Source organism: Chelonia mydas, chromosome 2 (assembly GCF_015237465.2).
Source record: "Chelonia mydas isolate rCheMyd1 chromosome 2, rCheMyd1.pri.v2, whole genome shotgun sequence".
NCBI lineage: Eukaryota > Metazoa > Chordata > Testudines > Cheloniidae > Chelonia > Chelonia mydas.
The window spans coordinates 193,373,574-193,388,238 of NC_057850.1; the positions used below are offsets into that span (position 1 = coordinate 193,373,574).

The 14,665-nt window shown below is 42.0% G+C and overlaps 1 protein-coding gene and 1 long non-coding RNA gene across 3 annotated transcripts in view; one reads left to right on the forward strand and one right to left on the reverse strand.

Moving 5' to 3' along the window:
* The first annotated feature begins 1,220 nt into the window (after positions 1-1,220).
* On the forward strand, positions 1,221-1,986 carry LOC122464685. The gene is made up of 2 exons (XR_006288957.1): positions 1,221-1,304; positions 1,702-1,986. It is a non-coding gene; the product is annotated as an uncharacterized LOC122464685 (long non-coding RNA).
* Positions 1,987-10,080: 8,094 nt separating this feature from the next.
* UBE2E2 (ubiquitin conjugating enzyme E2 E2) overlaps positions 10,081-14,665 on the reverse strand; it is a 335,608-nt gene continuing 331,023 nt past the window's right edge. For both annotated transcript variants that reach the window (XM_037890424.2, XM_043540931.1), the window contains one exon: positions 10,081-12,190. In XM_037890424.2, the coding sequence (XP_037746352.1) occupies positions 12,093-12,190 (98 nt within the window). In that variant the 3' untranslated portion in view covers positions 10,081-12,092. The remainder of the gene's footprint in view (positions 12,191-14,665) is intronic.

Genomic DNA, 14,665 nt, shown 5'->3' on the forward strand with positions numbered 1-14,665 from the left:
ATAAGATTGGGTCCTCTACATTTGCATTTTATCTGTGAAGATTTGATTGACTTCAGTAAAAGCTCATTGGCTTTGAAAACAGTGCATGTTTAAGCTAAGGGATAAAATCTAATCTATCTGAGAGACAGTGAGCATATCTGTATTTGGGGAGCGAAATAAATTCTTTGTAAGAGCTAGGGATGATTGCATAAAGTGGCAGAATCATGATGAATCACTTATACAGTACCCAGGCAAACACTAATGGGTAAAGAATGAAAAGGAATTGGTTGTTCCAAAACAGACACACATCACATATCTGTCTCAGCCTATCCATATCCTTCACTCATGCCTGTGCTCTATGTAATTTAATAAAGGCTTTAATTAATTGGTAAAAATACCTCAGATCTTTTTATTGGGGTCCTACAATAGCTTCTATGTAGATGTTTAATCTATGAAAAATAAGATTCTATTATCTATAAGAGATTACATACCAATCTATTCATTATCTAAAATAAACCTTTACAGTCAAAAAGAAGTATTGAGGCCCTGATTCAGCAAAGTATTTAAGCACACAAGACCTGACACTGAATCAGGTACTCTCTTTACTTTGCAAGTTTGAAAATTTAAAATATTTTAGTAGCTCAAAATAGAATCTGTGCACTGTACCTCAAGGAGGTACAGACACCTGCAAATATCCTGGCTATCCCTCAGATCCTGCAATTCACCCTCCACCGCTGAGTGCAGTGCCAACACTTGGGATTTTTATTGCAATATTTGATTTTTTCCTACAGCCCTTGCTGCAAAAATCACATGATTTGTGCACAAATCTCAGCTTTCCTTTAAAAAATATTAAAAAAAAAAAAGTTTCTAGCCTTCTTGGGTGCAGAGAAAAGCCTGAAAACATGAAACAAATGCACCCTAAAGGCCCCAAAACCAGAAGGCAAATAGAAAGAATCCAACATTTATTATTAAAAAACAACTACCCCTCATGGGTTTAAAGACTTCATTCTCTATATAAGAATGAAGCTCAATCCCTAATGTGCTGGCAATCCCCATCTACTGTTAGGAGTTATCAGGCAGCCTTTAGGGTACTTTGGTTATTGCTAAGGGACTGGTCTGGTGCACAGAAGCACCAGATTACAGGGTGTGCAAAAGTCACCTTTGTATCCCCTCCTTCTACACTGAGTGCTCTAATCTGCGTCAGTTGGTCAGTTGCGGCTCTCTTTTCCCTAGTCACAGAGGCAACAGCAGCAGCTGGGAGGCTGGGTGTGGGACAGGAACCGCTGCAGCAGCTCTGCACTGTTATGGAAGGGAAGAGTCTCCAGGTAGCTCTCTCCATCTGGTTTAGGGCGGATTAAATCACTACATGTTATAAGAGGGTTTAAGCAGGCTGATATGATTTTTGAACTTATTGCAATGCAGTTTGTGGGATTCTTGGCACACTCCTGTGGGCATTTGCACAGATTCTCGTTAGTATCACCTTTGATATAAAAGGTTTGACATTTATTAATTAACAGAGCAGCACGTGACAGGGATGGGGATGGTGTGTGACTAGGAACAGTACCACAGTTTGTTTTTTTTTTCCCTGTGGAAACATGAAAGTCACTATGGGGCTTGGTTTAATTTCTGTATGTCCTATAGCGATAAAGCAATATAGGTCCCATTCCTAAAATCCCAACTCAGTTTGTTCACGTTTAATGCCTCTTTGTTCTCTGCCCCCAGGCCCACTGACTCAGTCACTCTTCTTTTTGTGGATGAACCTGCTTCTTTCCTTGACTGGAAGATAGGATCGCTCAAGAGGGTGACTAGAGACTGTGTTACGATAGAACTGCAGTTCTATTTTGCTACTCCCAAAAAGCCTCAGGTTTCCTTGTGGTTTGTTTCCCACTCTGCAATTTGTTGCTGCTTCACATCCAATTCTGCCACCCAACTGCAAATAGGCCGAGCAGACAAGGCTCTGTCTGTGCACTCTGCATGTAGGTGGTACATGTACATACCAGAGGAGAGTGACGCCAGGAGATGATGCCCCTTGTTTTCTTGTCCAGACTACAGGCACATACTCCAGATGTACTTGTACCACAGAGTACCAGCGTTTGTAGGACTGGAGACACAATTGCCAGAATATGAACAAAATAATGAACCACTCCTCTGAAAGCTTCCATTCCCTCTATTGTCACTGGTAGCCACAACATGCATCTCTGATGCAAAAATCTCTCCCTCAGCTCAGAATAAATTTCATGTCTACAGTCCCGGTTGGATGAATAAAGCTTTGCTCTCTACGGTACATTTCCAGTCATGAACATCCTTTAATGTGGACTAGTCCACTACATACAATCTATGCAACAGCTTTGAAATAAACTAGATACCGGAGGGTAAACATATAGTTCCACCTTGTGTTTTGGGCAAGTGAAGCAAGGTGGTACACTGAAGTGAGTGGCATTTCTCTGTCTGTCCTAGAAATTTTCTAGGCATCAATGGCCAGCACCCAATTGCTTTTGATGAAAATTCACACCTGGAAGGGGAGAATTGGGAACACCTGGAGTTCCTTGTATCAGGTTAGCCATTAACACATTCCAGCATAACAATACCCCCATCCCAGTTATGCCCATCCTTTCACACAGTTTTAAAATGTTGCAATTTGGCAGACTTATTGCCCAGCCAAAAAGCCAAGTAGTAGGTATGGAAGGGGGAAGGAGGGGGCACACTGAGCTTCTGGCATGGGGGGAGGGGAGAATAGGGTTCACTTGGCAGGGGGAGAATGGAGGACAATGGGGGACACGCAGGGCCCCTGCCATGGTGATTAAGGGGGGGCACATAGAGCCCCTGGCAGGGAGGAAATTGGGGGGAATTACAGGAAGTCCCTGAAATAGAGGATGGGAGGGTGGCACACAAGGATCTTGTGTGAGGGTTAGAGGGATGCAAGGAGCCCCTCGGGTGTGTACTGCACCCGGCCTACAGATGCAACCAAGTGTGTGACTCATTTGGTTCCTGTTTTTATGCAGCTCTTCCATTGCCAAATAAGAAACTATACCCTCCCCCTACAGTGCACCATTTTAGGCAGTTATTGCACTTGGAGAGTGGGTCAAGTCACCTCTCCTTCAGTTTTGTGCCCTGGAACATTATGTATGGGAAACAAGTGCATAACCACCTACTGAACACTCACCTAAGTATGTCTCTAGGATACATTAGGTTAGCTGAGGCCAGGGCAAGCAAAACACGCTACGCATTCAAGTTCAGCAGCCTGGTCCAAACGAAGAAAGGCAAAACGGCTTCTTCCAGCCAACTTTCAATAAACAGAAAAGAAATCTTGGCATTAGGAATTTTTCAAAACCTTAAAAAGCTTGGCTACTCTCTGATGCTCCAGCCCTCTACCTTACTCTAGTTCCTCATTAATGACCCAATTATCTCACTCCAGCTGAATTCAGCCACATTCCCTTCCTCCCTCCCCCCAACTCCGTGGCTGGGTTTGATGGCAATCATTGCTTGAGAGGAAGCAGCTGAAAAGCTGGCTGGGCTGCAGGAAAGAATTTTAACTCTCTTCCTGTCAACGATGAAGCGAGGTTTTCCTGCCCCCTGGCAGCGTGTAATTGCTCAAAGAAGCACTGTTTGCTGAAAAATAGTATGTGGTCCATCAACTCACTTCTTTACCTATGTTACTAGTGACACCTTAGATTATTACAGGTTTCAGAGCAGCAGCCGTGTTAGTCTGTATCCGCAAAAAGAAAAGGAGGACTTGTGGCACCTTAGAGACTAATCAATTTATTAGAGCATAAGCTTTCGTGAGCTACAGCTCACTTCATCGGATGCATTCAGTGGAAAATACAGTGGGGAGATTTATATACACAGAGAACATGAAACAATGGGTGTTACCATACACACTGTAACCAGAGTGATCACTTAAGGTGAGCTACCCCCGCTCTCCTGCCGGTAATAGCTCACCTTAAGTGATCACTCTCTCGTTATAGTGTGTGTGGTAACACCCATTGTTTCACGTTCTCTGTGTATATAAATCTGCCCACTGTATTTTCCACTGAATGCATCCGATGAAGTGAGCTGTAGCTCACGAAAGCTTATGCTCTAATAAATTGGTTAGTCTCTAAGGTGCCACAAGTCCTCCTTTTCTTTTTTCTTAGATTATTAGAAATTGAATTTACTTTTCACTGTGCTTTTTACATTTTGGATTTCTGTCAGCTTGGACAATGAAAATCAAGGCCTGTAAGGCAATCTCACTCTTGGATATAATCAGTTTTACATTCAGGGTCTCAATGCTGCACTGTTGGGTTGCAAATGTTGCAGGGGAATGTTTGTTTAAAAACAAATGCTTCTGTTAAAAAATGCACACTGACGACAGGCACTTTTATTAGGAGAGGTGCTTGAAAAATAAATGGAAATGAATATATGATGGGCAATCAGTTGTGTGGACAAAAGCGGCTTGGGCAAATATCGTCCCATTAGTGGGGCTACTCACAGTAATAAATTTGAGCACGTGCATAGTGTCTGCAAGGCCAGCCTGAATATCCTTTTTAACCTTTTTTTTTTCCCTGCTGAAATTATTCATCTACTTTGACACAAGACACTGTTGAATCTGGAAAAAAGTCAAAGCCAAAAAACAGCCGTGTAAGGACCTGATCCTGCAAAACACACACACATACTTAACTTTATGCACTGTATGTAGTTGTTTGTAAAGTTAACCACATGGGGAAGGGCTTTGCTGGCATGAGGTCTAAGAATTTAGGCTCACATCTTGCCATTGGATCTGCTTGGGTGGCCCCTTATGTCCACAAAGGGCCCTATTAATTTCAGATGGGATCTGCACAGAGGTAAGGGGCCACCTGCATAGATCCTCTTTCTAGATTAGGGTCTTTCACGGAAGCTGAGGAGAAAGTTAAATTGATTTTTGTTAGTGAAGCCTCTGCTTCACTGTACCAAAGGAGCTGAGTTAAAAACTGAGACTAATTCCGACAACTACTTCTATATTAGTCAGATGGAAGTAAACCTTGTTTACCTCACATGATCATAATAAGCCTTCCCCTTTCTCCATAGTAATTTAGAAATGCTGGGCAGTACTGCCAATCCATGATCACATGTATCTATTTTCTTCCAAACCACCACAAATTCTTGGAGCAATTCTGGACTGTTTAAAATTAGCAGGTTTTTTGCATTCACAAACCTTTAAAATAAAATATAGATTCACTGTCCAGTTCAAAAAGATTTTAACAATGGGCTTAGGGAAGCCAGGTAGTGCAGGAGATTGGTAATGGCTGCTGGAGTTTTTCACTGGACTTCGCTTGTTTAGGTTAGGAGTCTAGGTCCATTACTCATTGGCCTGTTGTTACCATCTGAAGGCTGTTTTGTAGCCTATGCAAGATGAAGTTGTGCTAGGAGGTTTCAGTCCAGTTCCTATGGCCCTGATTGTATGAACACTTGGGTTATGTCTACATTAGGAGCACTTTACCAGTGTGGGAATACTGTTATACTATAAGAGCAAAGCACTCCTACTGTGGCTGCAGCATATATTGGTAAACCTGTGCTTTTGTTGTTACAGCTTATCTTCTCCTCTTCTTCCCCAGCACCAAGTGAAATAAACTATACTGGTAAAAGAGTAAATGCCAGTTTAACTGCATCTACATTAGGGGCTTTTGCCAGCCCAGGTCTATCAGTCAGGGATCACAGCTCTTCACGCCCCTGACTGACAGAATGATGGTGGCAGAAGTCTGTGGTGTAGGTATTACATGTATATGCTTAATATTAAATTCAGCATACGCATAAACTTTTGCAGGATCAGGCCTTTAGTGGCAATCTCAGCAGAGAGGCTAAGCACTGAGTGGGAATGAAACAGCAATTGAACAAGCCTATAGGGCAGGGGTGGGCAAACTACGGCCTGCGGGCCGGATCTGGCCCATCAGGACTTTGGATCCGGGCCGTGGGATTGCCCCCCATGGTGCCGCAGGCCCCGCACCACTCTCAGAAGCAGCTGGCACCACGTCCCTGGGGCCACTGGGGGAGGGGGAGCAGAGGGCTCCGTGCGTTGCCCTTGCCTCCAGGCACTGCCCCCCGCAGCTCCCATTGGCCGGGAATGGGGAACCGTGGCCAATGGGAGCTTCGGGGGAGGTACCTGGAGGCATGGCAAGGGCAATCCGTGGAGCCCTCTGCCCCCCCTCCCTCAGGGGCCCCAGGGATGTGGATCTGGCTGCTTCCTGGAGCGGCGCAGCGTGGGGCCAGGGCAGACAGGCAGGCAGGGAGCCTGCCCTGGCCCCAGTGCACGCCGCTGTCACCCTGGAGCCCAAACCCTCCTGCACCCCTGCCCCCAACTCCCTGCCCTAAGCCCCCTGCCTGCACCTCACACCCCTCCTGCATCCCAACCCCCTGCCCTGAGCCCCCTGCTGCACCCCCGTGCACCCCAACTGCCTGCCCTGAGCCTCCTGCTGCATCCCGCACCCCTCCTGCACCTCAACCCCCTGCCCTGAGTCCTGCACCCCCGTGCACCGCAACCTCCTGAGCCCCCTGCCGCACCCCACACCCCTCCTGCACCCCAACCCCCTTCCAAGAACCCTCTTCCCTGAGCCCCCTCATACACCCTGCACCCCTCCTCTGCCCCAATCCCTTGCCCTGAGCCTGTACCTGCACACCACACCCCCTCCCACACCCCGCACTCCCTCCCGCACCCCAACCCCCTGCCCTGCATACAATTTCCCCACCCAGATGTGGCCCTCGGCCCAAAAAGTTTGCCCACCCCTGCTATAGGGAGTCCTCCAAGCCTATGAGGCTGAGACTCATTGGTGGAACAACAAAAGATTTCTAAACTCTGCGCTATTCATTTAGCCCCTTCCATTAGAACTTACTTCACTTTAATATATTATACTTTTCCACCAGTGTCTAGATAAAAGCCTGCGATTTCTCCTTCTCTGGGTGGGGCCCAGAATTCCACGCCCACTCTCTCACATTCACCCTGTGGGCTAGAATAAGGTGGAACCATTACAAAGGCAACAGCTAAAAGCTGGAAGTTGAGTACTCAGTGAAAGTGGTGGCTCTTACCCAAACCTGGCTCTTGGATAGAGGATGGTGCTGAGGCATGTGCCCTTTTTGAAGGGCTGGTGCTGCTTCCTGTGGGGCAGGAGATGAGGGATCATTTGTGGGAGGAGGCACTTGAAGGGCAGGAGTTCGACACTGAAGAGCTCAAGAAGGTGCCATTACATATTTTACTAACGTGCTGTGTAGTGCTGCCCGGGAGTTGGCTCCCTAGTGGACAGCCCTTTATTTTTGTTTCAGCTTCTTTATGACTGTAAGGTGACTTTTGCTATTTATTTCATCAATTTAGGTGAATTTAATATACTTATATTGGGATTCACAAACGTTAAAATTTCTACTGATGCTTTTGCTGTTTCCAGTCTCTCTCCACTAGTTTCCATCCTTTTTTAAAATTAGTAAATGCTTCATCGTCAACTACTATTGGACCTTTACTGCCTACTTTTTTCTGTATTGTTTGAAATTACTGCATCATATGAGGGCCACATTTCTAAGGCTCCTCTAAAACAAATGCCAGAGAATTCTGAATTACTCTTGTCCACTTTTTATTGACAGGAGTAATTTTAACAACCTCTGCAGACTACTGACATATTGTATAAAAATGTCTCAGAGGAGGCCAATTACAGATTTAACCCCGATCCTGCAATGAAATGCGTGTAGGCAGACCCTTGCGCTCATACCCAGCTCAAGCAACTTCCGTGAGGTTTTACGTGGGGATAAGCATCTGTCTTCATGCAACTTATTGCAGGCTGAGGACCATGTTGCAGGGTTTTCTTTGCACCCATTAATATCATTCTGCTAAATAACAGCCATTGTTAAAAGTTATTTAACTTTGGAACTGCTACAGTCTAGAGAGCAAGTACATATTTAGACAATTTTAGGCAGTGTCATGGTGGTTTTGAATGACATACTGGGGAAGGGAGATATATTTAAAAATATTAATGGAAGCCAAAATTATCCTTTAAAATATGATCAACATGGGTCTGATTTAATACCACAAAAGATCCTGCAAGTCCTTTGAAGACAAAACAATATGTCTGGGGCAGTGCACATATTGCCTATGCTCACTCCCTGCTTTACAGTCATTTTACACTCATTTGCCAGGCTCCTGAAAAGAGAAACTATCTGTGCTTTTTCTATATTTTTAATGGCATATCTGTCATGAGGATGACACCTCTGGAATTGCTACCGTGTGGAGTGAAGGTTCCCAAGCTGTGCTCTGTGGACCACTCAAGCTCCACAGTGCACTTGGCTGGTGAGATATGGAGAACTGGCTGGTCCCATGGTGGCAGCTCTCCTCCTTATTTACATTGAGGAGAAACAGACCAGATGGAATGAGGAAGTGAAATGAAGAGCTAATGTAGACAGTGTGACTAATTTATTTCAAAAAGAACAAAGTATTTGTCACACCAAAAACAGCAAAAGATACATAAATATTTTCCTAATATTGCTTTTCAATGTCAGTAATTACCACAGTTGTCATGGGGATGTTATGCAACTCCCAAGAGGAATGGGGGAGGTGGTCTGCAAAGCAATCTTTCTATTCAGATGCAGTACACATTGGAGTTAAGAGCTGAAGAACCAGCAGGAAAATGCCACTTGGTTGTAAGATTTCATAAATCCTGGCAAAATGTACCTGGTTTTAAGTTACACTATGAATTTGAAATACACCAAAGATGCCAATAGGTTTTCTGAGATCTAGCTAAAGTGGGGGAGGTTTCTGGCTACATTTAAAAATCAAAATTAGATTAGTTCTTCCTGGTTTGGTATTTTGCTTTTGCTTGGCTGGGATCCTCCCCTCACCATGCTCCTTTCTTCTGGGATGAGGGAGGATGGTACTCTTCTACTCTGTCCACCTCTGTTGTCTTCAGGTGGTGGCTGGTTAGATGTCAGAGATTTCTTGATCCTATAGTGCACTCTCTAGCATCTGAAATCCAGAGAGCAATCAAGCAGCAGTAACAGAAGGGCAAGGAGGATTCCTTTGCAGGTCCTACTGCTGCAGAGTGGCAGGATTAGACAGACTGCCAGTTTCTCAGAAGATACATTTTGAGGGATTAGAGCAAGGGAGAAGGTACCTATCAACTGGACACCCCAATAAACAGAGATGAGAAGGAAAGAAGGTCACATGGCTTTCCCCAGAGAAAGATAAGGGCTTGGACTGTAGGGAAAACGATTATTGCAGTAGCATGTAGGAGCCCCAGTAACCATGCTGGGCACTGTACAAATATAGAGAATCCTTTCCCCAAGGAGCTTATAATCTACCTATAAAACAAGAGAAAACAGATAGGAACATCAGACACACACAAGGTAACAAAAACTGTTCTGCATGAAAAATGGTGCTATAAGGCTGGCACCACTATTATTTAGGCATCATATCAGAGGAGAGTTTTATGGAGACACCTGAAAGGAGAACAACAAGGTGGCCTTGAATATGTTTATGGGGAGCTCCTCCCATGCTCGAGAGGTAGCAGAGGAAAAAATAGTGAGTTTTGTTGACTCTGTAACAAAACTAACTTTGCTAGGTTCACATGGCTTCATACAAAACCTTCGGTTTGATTTTTTTGGGAGGTATGGATGAACCTGAACTACAAGCAAAATTTTGGAGAGATGAAGACACGTGCTGAAACTCTTGCAAATTCTAACCAGTAGATTTTCACTCTGCCCCAATAAAGAGAACGCAGGATGCATAGATGACTGGAGACATTCCACGAGTAGATTAATATCCTTAGTGCAAAGTGCTACCTCCATAATTATTTCCTCTTAGTCATTTTTCTCCTGGGGCTTGACCGCAACCTTGTATTCTCCTGTCATCAGAATTCCAATGACATTAAAACGAAGACATAGCTGTTATATCCAGGACTTTACATTGACCTGCAATATTAGCAGCAGGTGAGGAGTGGCTAATGTAATTTTTTTTGTTTGTGAACTTTTTTCAGTTAACTTAAAAGAAAAAAAGAGTTGTGGAGAAAACAACCACAGATAATAAATATTTTCTAGACTAGCAAATCCAGCCAAGTAACAGACTACTCCAGTAGACCAGTCTACTTCTCTTAAAATTAGGAAGCTTTTGCCTAATGTTATTCAAAACCACACTCATATTTATTTAAACAGATAAAATGCCAAACACACACAGTGGTGAATCTACAATGTTTCAAGGTCTCAGACATATATTACAAAATAGAACAGATTGAGATTATTTATTTAGACCTACCAGTAGCCAAATTATCATAAAGGTATAAGTATATAAATATTTCCATGGCTCTGACAGATTAGATTTCTTTGACATGGTACAGTACATCTTGATTATGCTTTGTAGTTCTCTAATAGATTTAAACTGTAAATGGATTTAGGGCATTTTTTTAAAAACATTAACAAAAGGTGGATGAATGTACAATAAATATTAAAGCAGGAAAGAAAACAATGCAGGCTTTTTAATTTAAAAAAGTGACATTCCAATTTAAAAATCTGATAATATACTTTCCACTACACACAAATACTTGTTAATATATAGTTTCATACTATTTATTAAACATATAATAGGTAGGTCATTTGATACAACCCACTTTCCTCCCCCCCATCAACTGACCCCCATCCTGGTAATATTGCTATGAGCTCTGAGACTACCAGACTCTCAGATAATATTAGTGTCTCATAAATGTAGATACTGAGCTCCAAAGACTTTAACAGTTGTTTCAGGGGAGAGAGAAAGCATGCTGCATGCAGCATCTGTAATGTTTAATTAAGGAGACAGGGATTTTCCAGGATGCCTTTGTAACAAAGAGCATTTAGAATCAGCATCAGGGTATATATTTTCCAAATCACAACACCCACACATTTCCTTAGCTGAGTAGAAGTTTCCCTTCTATGGCTGCATACCTAAAATTAGCCTGAAGGTCAAATCTGAATAGAAATACCCTTGCCCTGGGACGTGCTGGGAATGATTGGTGCAGTGGGCTCAATTTTGCCATTGAAAACCTTGATTTAATTTTTTTAAAATAACAGTTGCTTTTATAATTACAAGAGCCTGGGGAAAGGAAAAATTAGCCCTGATGAACAAAATTGTCAGCCCACTATCTACTTTCATTGTGGGGCTATTTTTGTAACCAGCTGTTTTAACTATTACAAACAAGATGGATGTAGAAAAGAAGATATATAGGAGGTTTCAGGGTAGCTGGGCACCAGTAAGTAACAGGGTAACTTTTTAAAATATATTTTTAAAAAAAGCTTATATTAAAGCTAGAGTTTATTGAGAAATTCTACATGTTAAGAAACTTATTGTCAAGGAGAAATTACAAGTTCAGGACTAAATATAATGGCTTAACTTGCAATGGTATTATGCAAGTTTAATTGCATGCAGAGCTATACCATTTACACTCTACAAAAAGCAAAAGCACTGTCTTACAAAAAGTGCATTTATCAGCCACAGTGTTTTATTGAGTGCTTTAATAATACAAGTGTACATCAACTGATCCACAGTCAAAAGTGGCAGGTCCCTAAGAAATTTACAAGCACTGTTTTTTTTTTTTTAAAGTAAATCAAAATACATATTATTTTGTTCAACCCAATAGCCTTTTGTGTGGGAAACAGAAGGCTAGTGATAAACACAGTCTTAGTAATGCACAGTGATTCTTGATTTTAAGCTTTTATACAAAACTTGTTCCCAGTAGCATGCACCCACCATTAAAGACTTCAGTACAAAAAAATAACCCTAAACACTACATTTAAGTAGAAACGAGATATAATTCTGAATTTGTTTGTTTTCCCAAAGACCACATGAAAGGAAAAAACCACACATCAATACAAAGCTTTGGGACAAAGCTCTATACTATTACAGATCCAACATTCTTTGCACGGATAACCAATATTCCCTGTCTACACTTGAGGGAAGCAACTTTCAAGTTAACAGAATGAAAAACCAAAACCAACGAACAAAGAACCAAATACAAATAAAAACAGAAAGGAAGGACAACCTTTTGTCACAAAATTGTTCAAAATTTAATAAAAAATAAGAACAAAGGGAAGGGAAGGGCTATTGATGCACTTAGTGAATGTGCTTGCACAGGTCCAGCATGTTCTATAGTAGATTCCTATGTAGCATATCTCTTGGTCCACTGTCTGGCCATTCTGTCATGCTCTGCTCTGTTAGTCATATACTGAGTGGCAATACTTCCAACCAGGGGGTCAGCTGAAAAGAAAACAAAACCATGAAATACTTGTCAGCCTTTGAAGGACTGTCTGCTACAGCTGGAGTCCAGTGAAATGTTGTTAAAACCAGCTCAATTAAGCTCGGATAGGCTTAATCTGAAGAACAAGGTGCTTTTATGTACGCTTTTCCATTTTAAAAGCAGATCTGCATATAGGGAGAAATAATCAAGAGGATGTGGGGTGTTTTTTAGCGGTGTGACTAAAATAAATTGCCAGGGGACACGTGACTAAAACAAGGCCAATTTTTTAAAAGTAAACTTCATAGCTCTTAAAATAAATGTTTCATTATTATTTCAAGACAGTTACATAGAATATTTCACAATTCAGATAATTCACATGACAAGAAGTTTATTTATGACCTCCAGCTCCTGCACATCTCTTCACTTCCCCCCATCCATGCTGCAAATACCAAACAATTATGGTGAGCACCAATCCCATTATCACGTGGAACGGAGTGTATGGAAGAGTGTATGGATTTATTTTACCTTTAATAGCATAAAACTAAGTTTAAGAATTAGAGCAATACACAGTTTCCATGGGAATTAGATAAACCCCCCAAGAGTCTTGGTATTGCTGGTTGGTTTATGTGGGCTTTTTGCACATCCAGGAACTCATCATGTGGCGAAAATAATGCATGATCTGGTCTTCCTATGGTACTTTCAAAAAGAAATACCCGAGAAGACCAGATCTCACATAATACTGACTCCATAAATGGCTCTTTGAAGCATTAAACAAACCAACCAGCCAACCAACCTCTGGAAGCGCAAACGGAAATCCCACAACCAAGTCCATACATACTTCTCTAGGAACGACTGTACTTAACCAACATTTCTCCCTTTCAGGCAATAATATTTTGTCATTTTAAAACAGGTACAAATCTACTGACAGATATTTTCTTTTCTGGGCTCGTACGTGTTCTTCCTGTTTCTGGTGGAGCAGTGAGTCTCTTTATTACACCTTCAGACCTTATAGGCCCTACAGCACGGATACTATATTTCAGGCCCAGAAACAACACATATGACTCCTATTACAACCAGTTAATACTGCTTTTTAATTGGTTAGAGATGATGCTGTTTGGCAACGTGAGTCACATTGTTAGTGATCTGAGTAAAGTGCTTCCATAGAACTTCTAACCTCCATCACTCTGAGGACCAAAAGCCAGGTCTTTTGCATGGCAGAAGAATTCTAATTAGAGTTCAAGGTCAGAATAAGTTATTTTGGGTTAGCCAGATACGGTTAGATTGGGTTATTTCCAGTGTTTGTAAATCACCTAATGAAAAATATCTGTTGCACTGTGGTTAGCGTTCTGAGGACTGGAGTCTTTGTTCCTAGATTCACTCTCTCCAAGCTAACAAAGAGAGACAACACTGTGAATGCTGCATGATCAGTCCCTTGGGTCCCACTCCTGCAAATACACACATGCTTAACTTTAATACCTGGAGTATTTCCATTGTGGAGCAAACGAGGGTAGAAAAGTTAAACGTGTGCATTAGTATTTGCGGGATCAGGGGCTAAAACAGAAAACACATGATTTCACATGATAATGGCCTCTCTACTTGATCCAGGAGTGGCACTGGTCGGTTCCAACCATTCTTGCTAAAGATGAGTCACCATAACTTAAGGCCTGAGGGGGCCTTTCTGAAGACTCCAGAAGGGGAAAAAAACCCGCAAAAAACAAACAAACAAACAAAAAAAACGCATTATGGTAACAAGAAGGAAATTAAAACAAAAATAGCAACTGCATTAAAAACTACAGCTTTGTAGACCCATCGACCCTGCTCCCATTGAAGCCTATAGCAACATCCTATTGATTTCAGTGGTGTGAGATCACACCCTTCATGTACATAATGAAACAACTTTGCAATGCTATGAAGTATGAATTGAATTAACTGCGCTTGGTATATGAAGTGTCTTCTTCAAATAAAGTAGACCTGTATTTTAATCATACCCCAAATCAGTTATGAAATGAATGAATACCAACAAATACAGAAAGAAAAGGAGTACTTGTGGCACCTTAGAGACTAACCAATTTATTTGAGCATAAGCTTTCGTGAGCTACAGCTCACTTCATCGGATGCATACAGTATGCATACTGTATGCATCCGATGAAGTGAGCTGTAGCTCACGAAAGCTTATGCTCAAATAAATTGGTTAGTCTCTAAGGTGCCACAAGTACTCCTTTTCTTTTTGCGAATACAGACTAACACGGCTGTTACTCTGAAACAAATACAGACATACTGTAAAATGAAATACAAATAACTATGTTAAAATAAATTGAGGATGGCACACATGCCAATAGTAGCAAGAAAGTATGAGTTGAGTGTCTTAACTCTCACTGTTGTATAACATATTTATCCTTCACTGGGCCTGTCCTATCATCAGAAGTTATAACATTACTGTGAGAGGGTAGGCTGCCATGGAGGGCAGTAGAACCTAGCGGTTAGCCCATCCCATC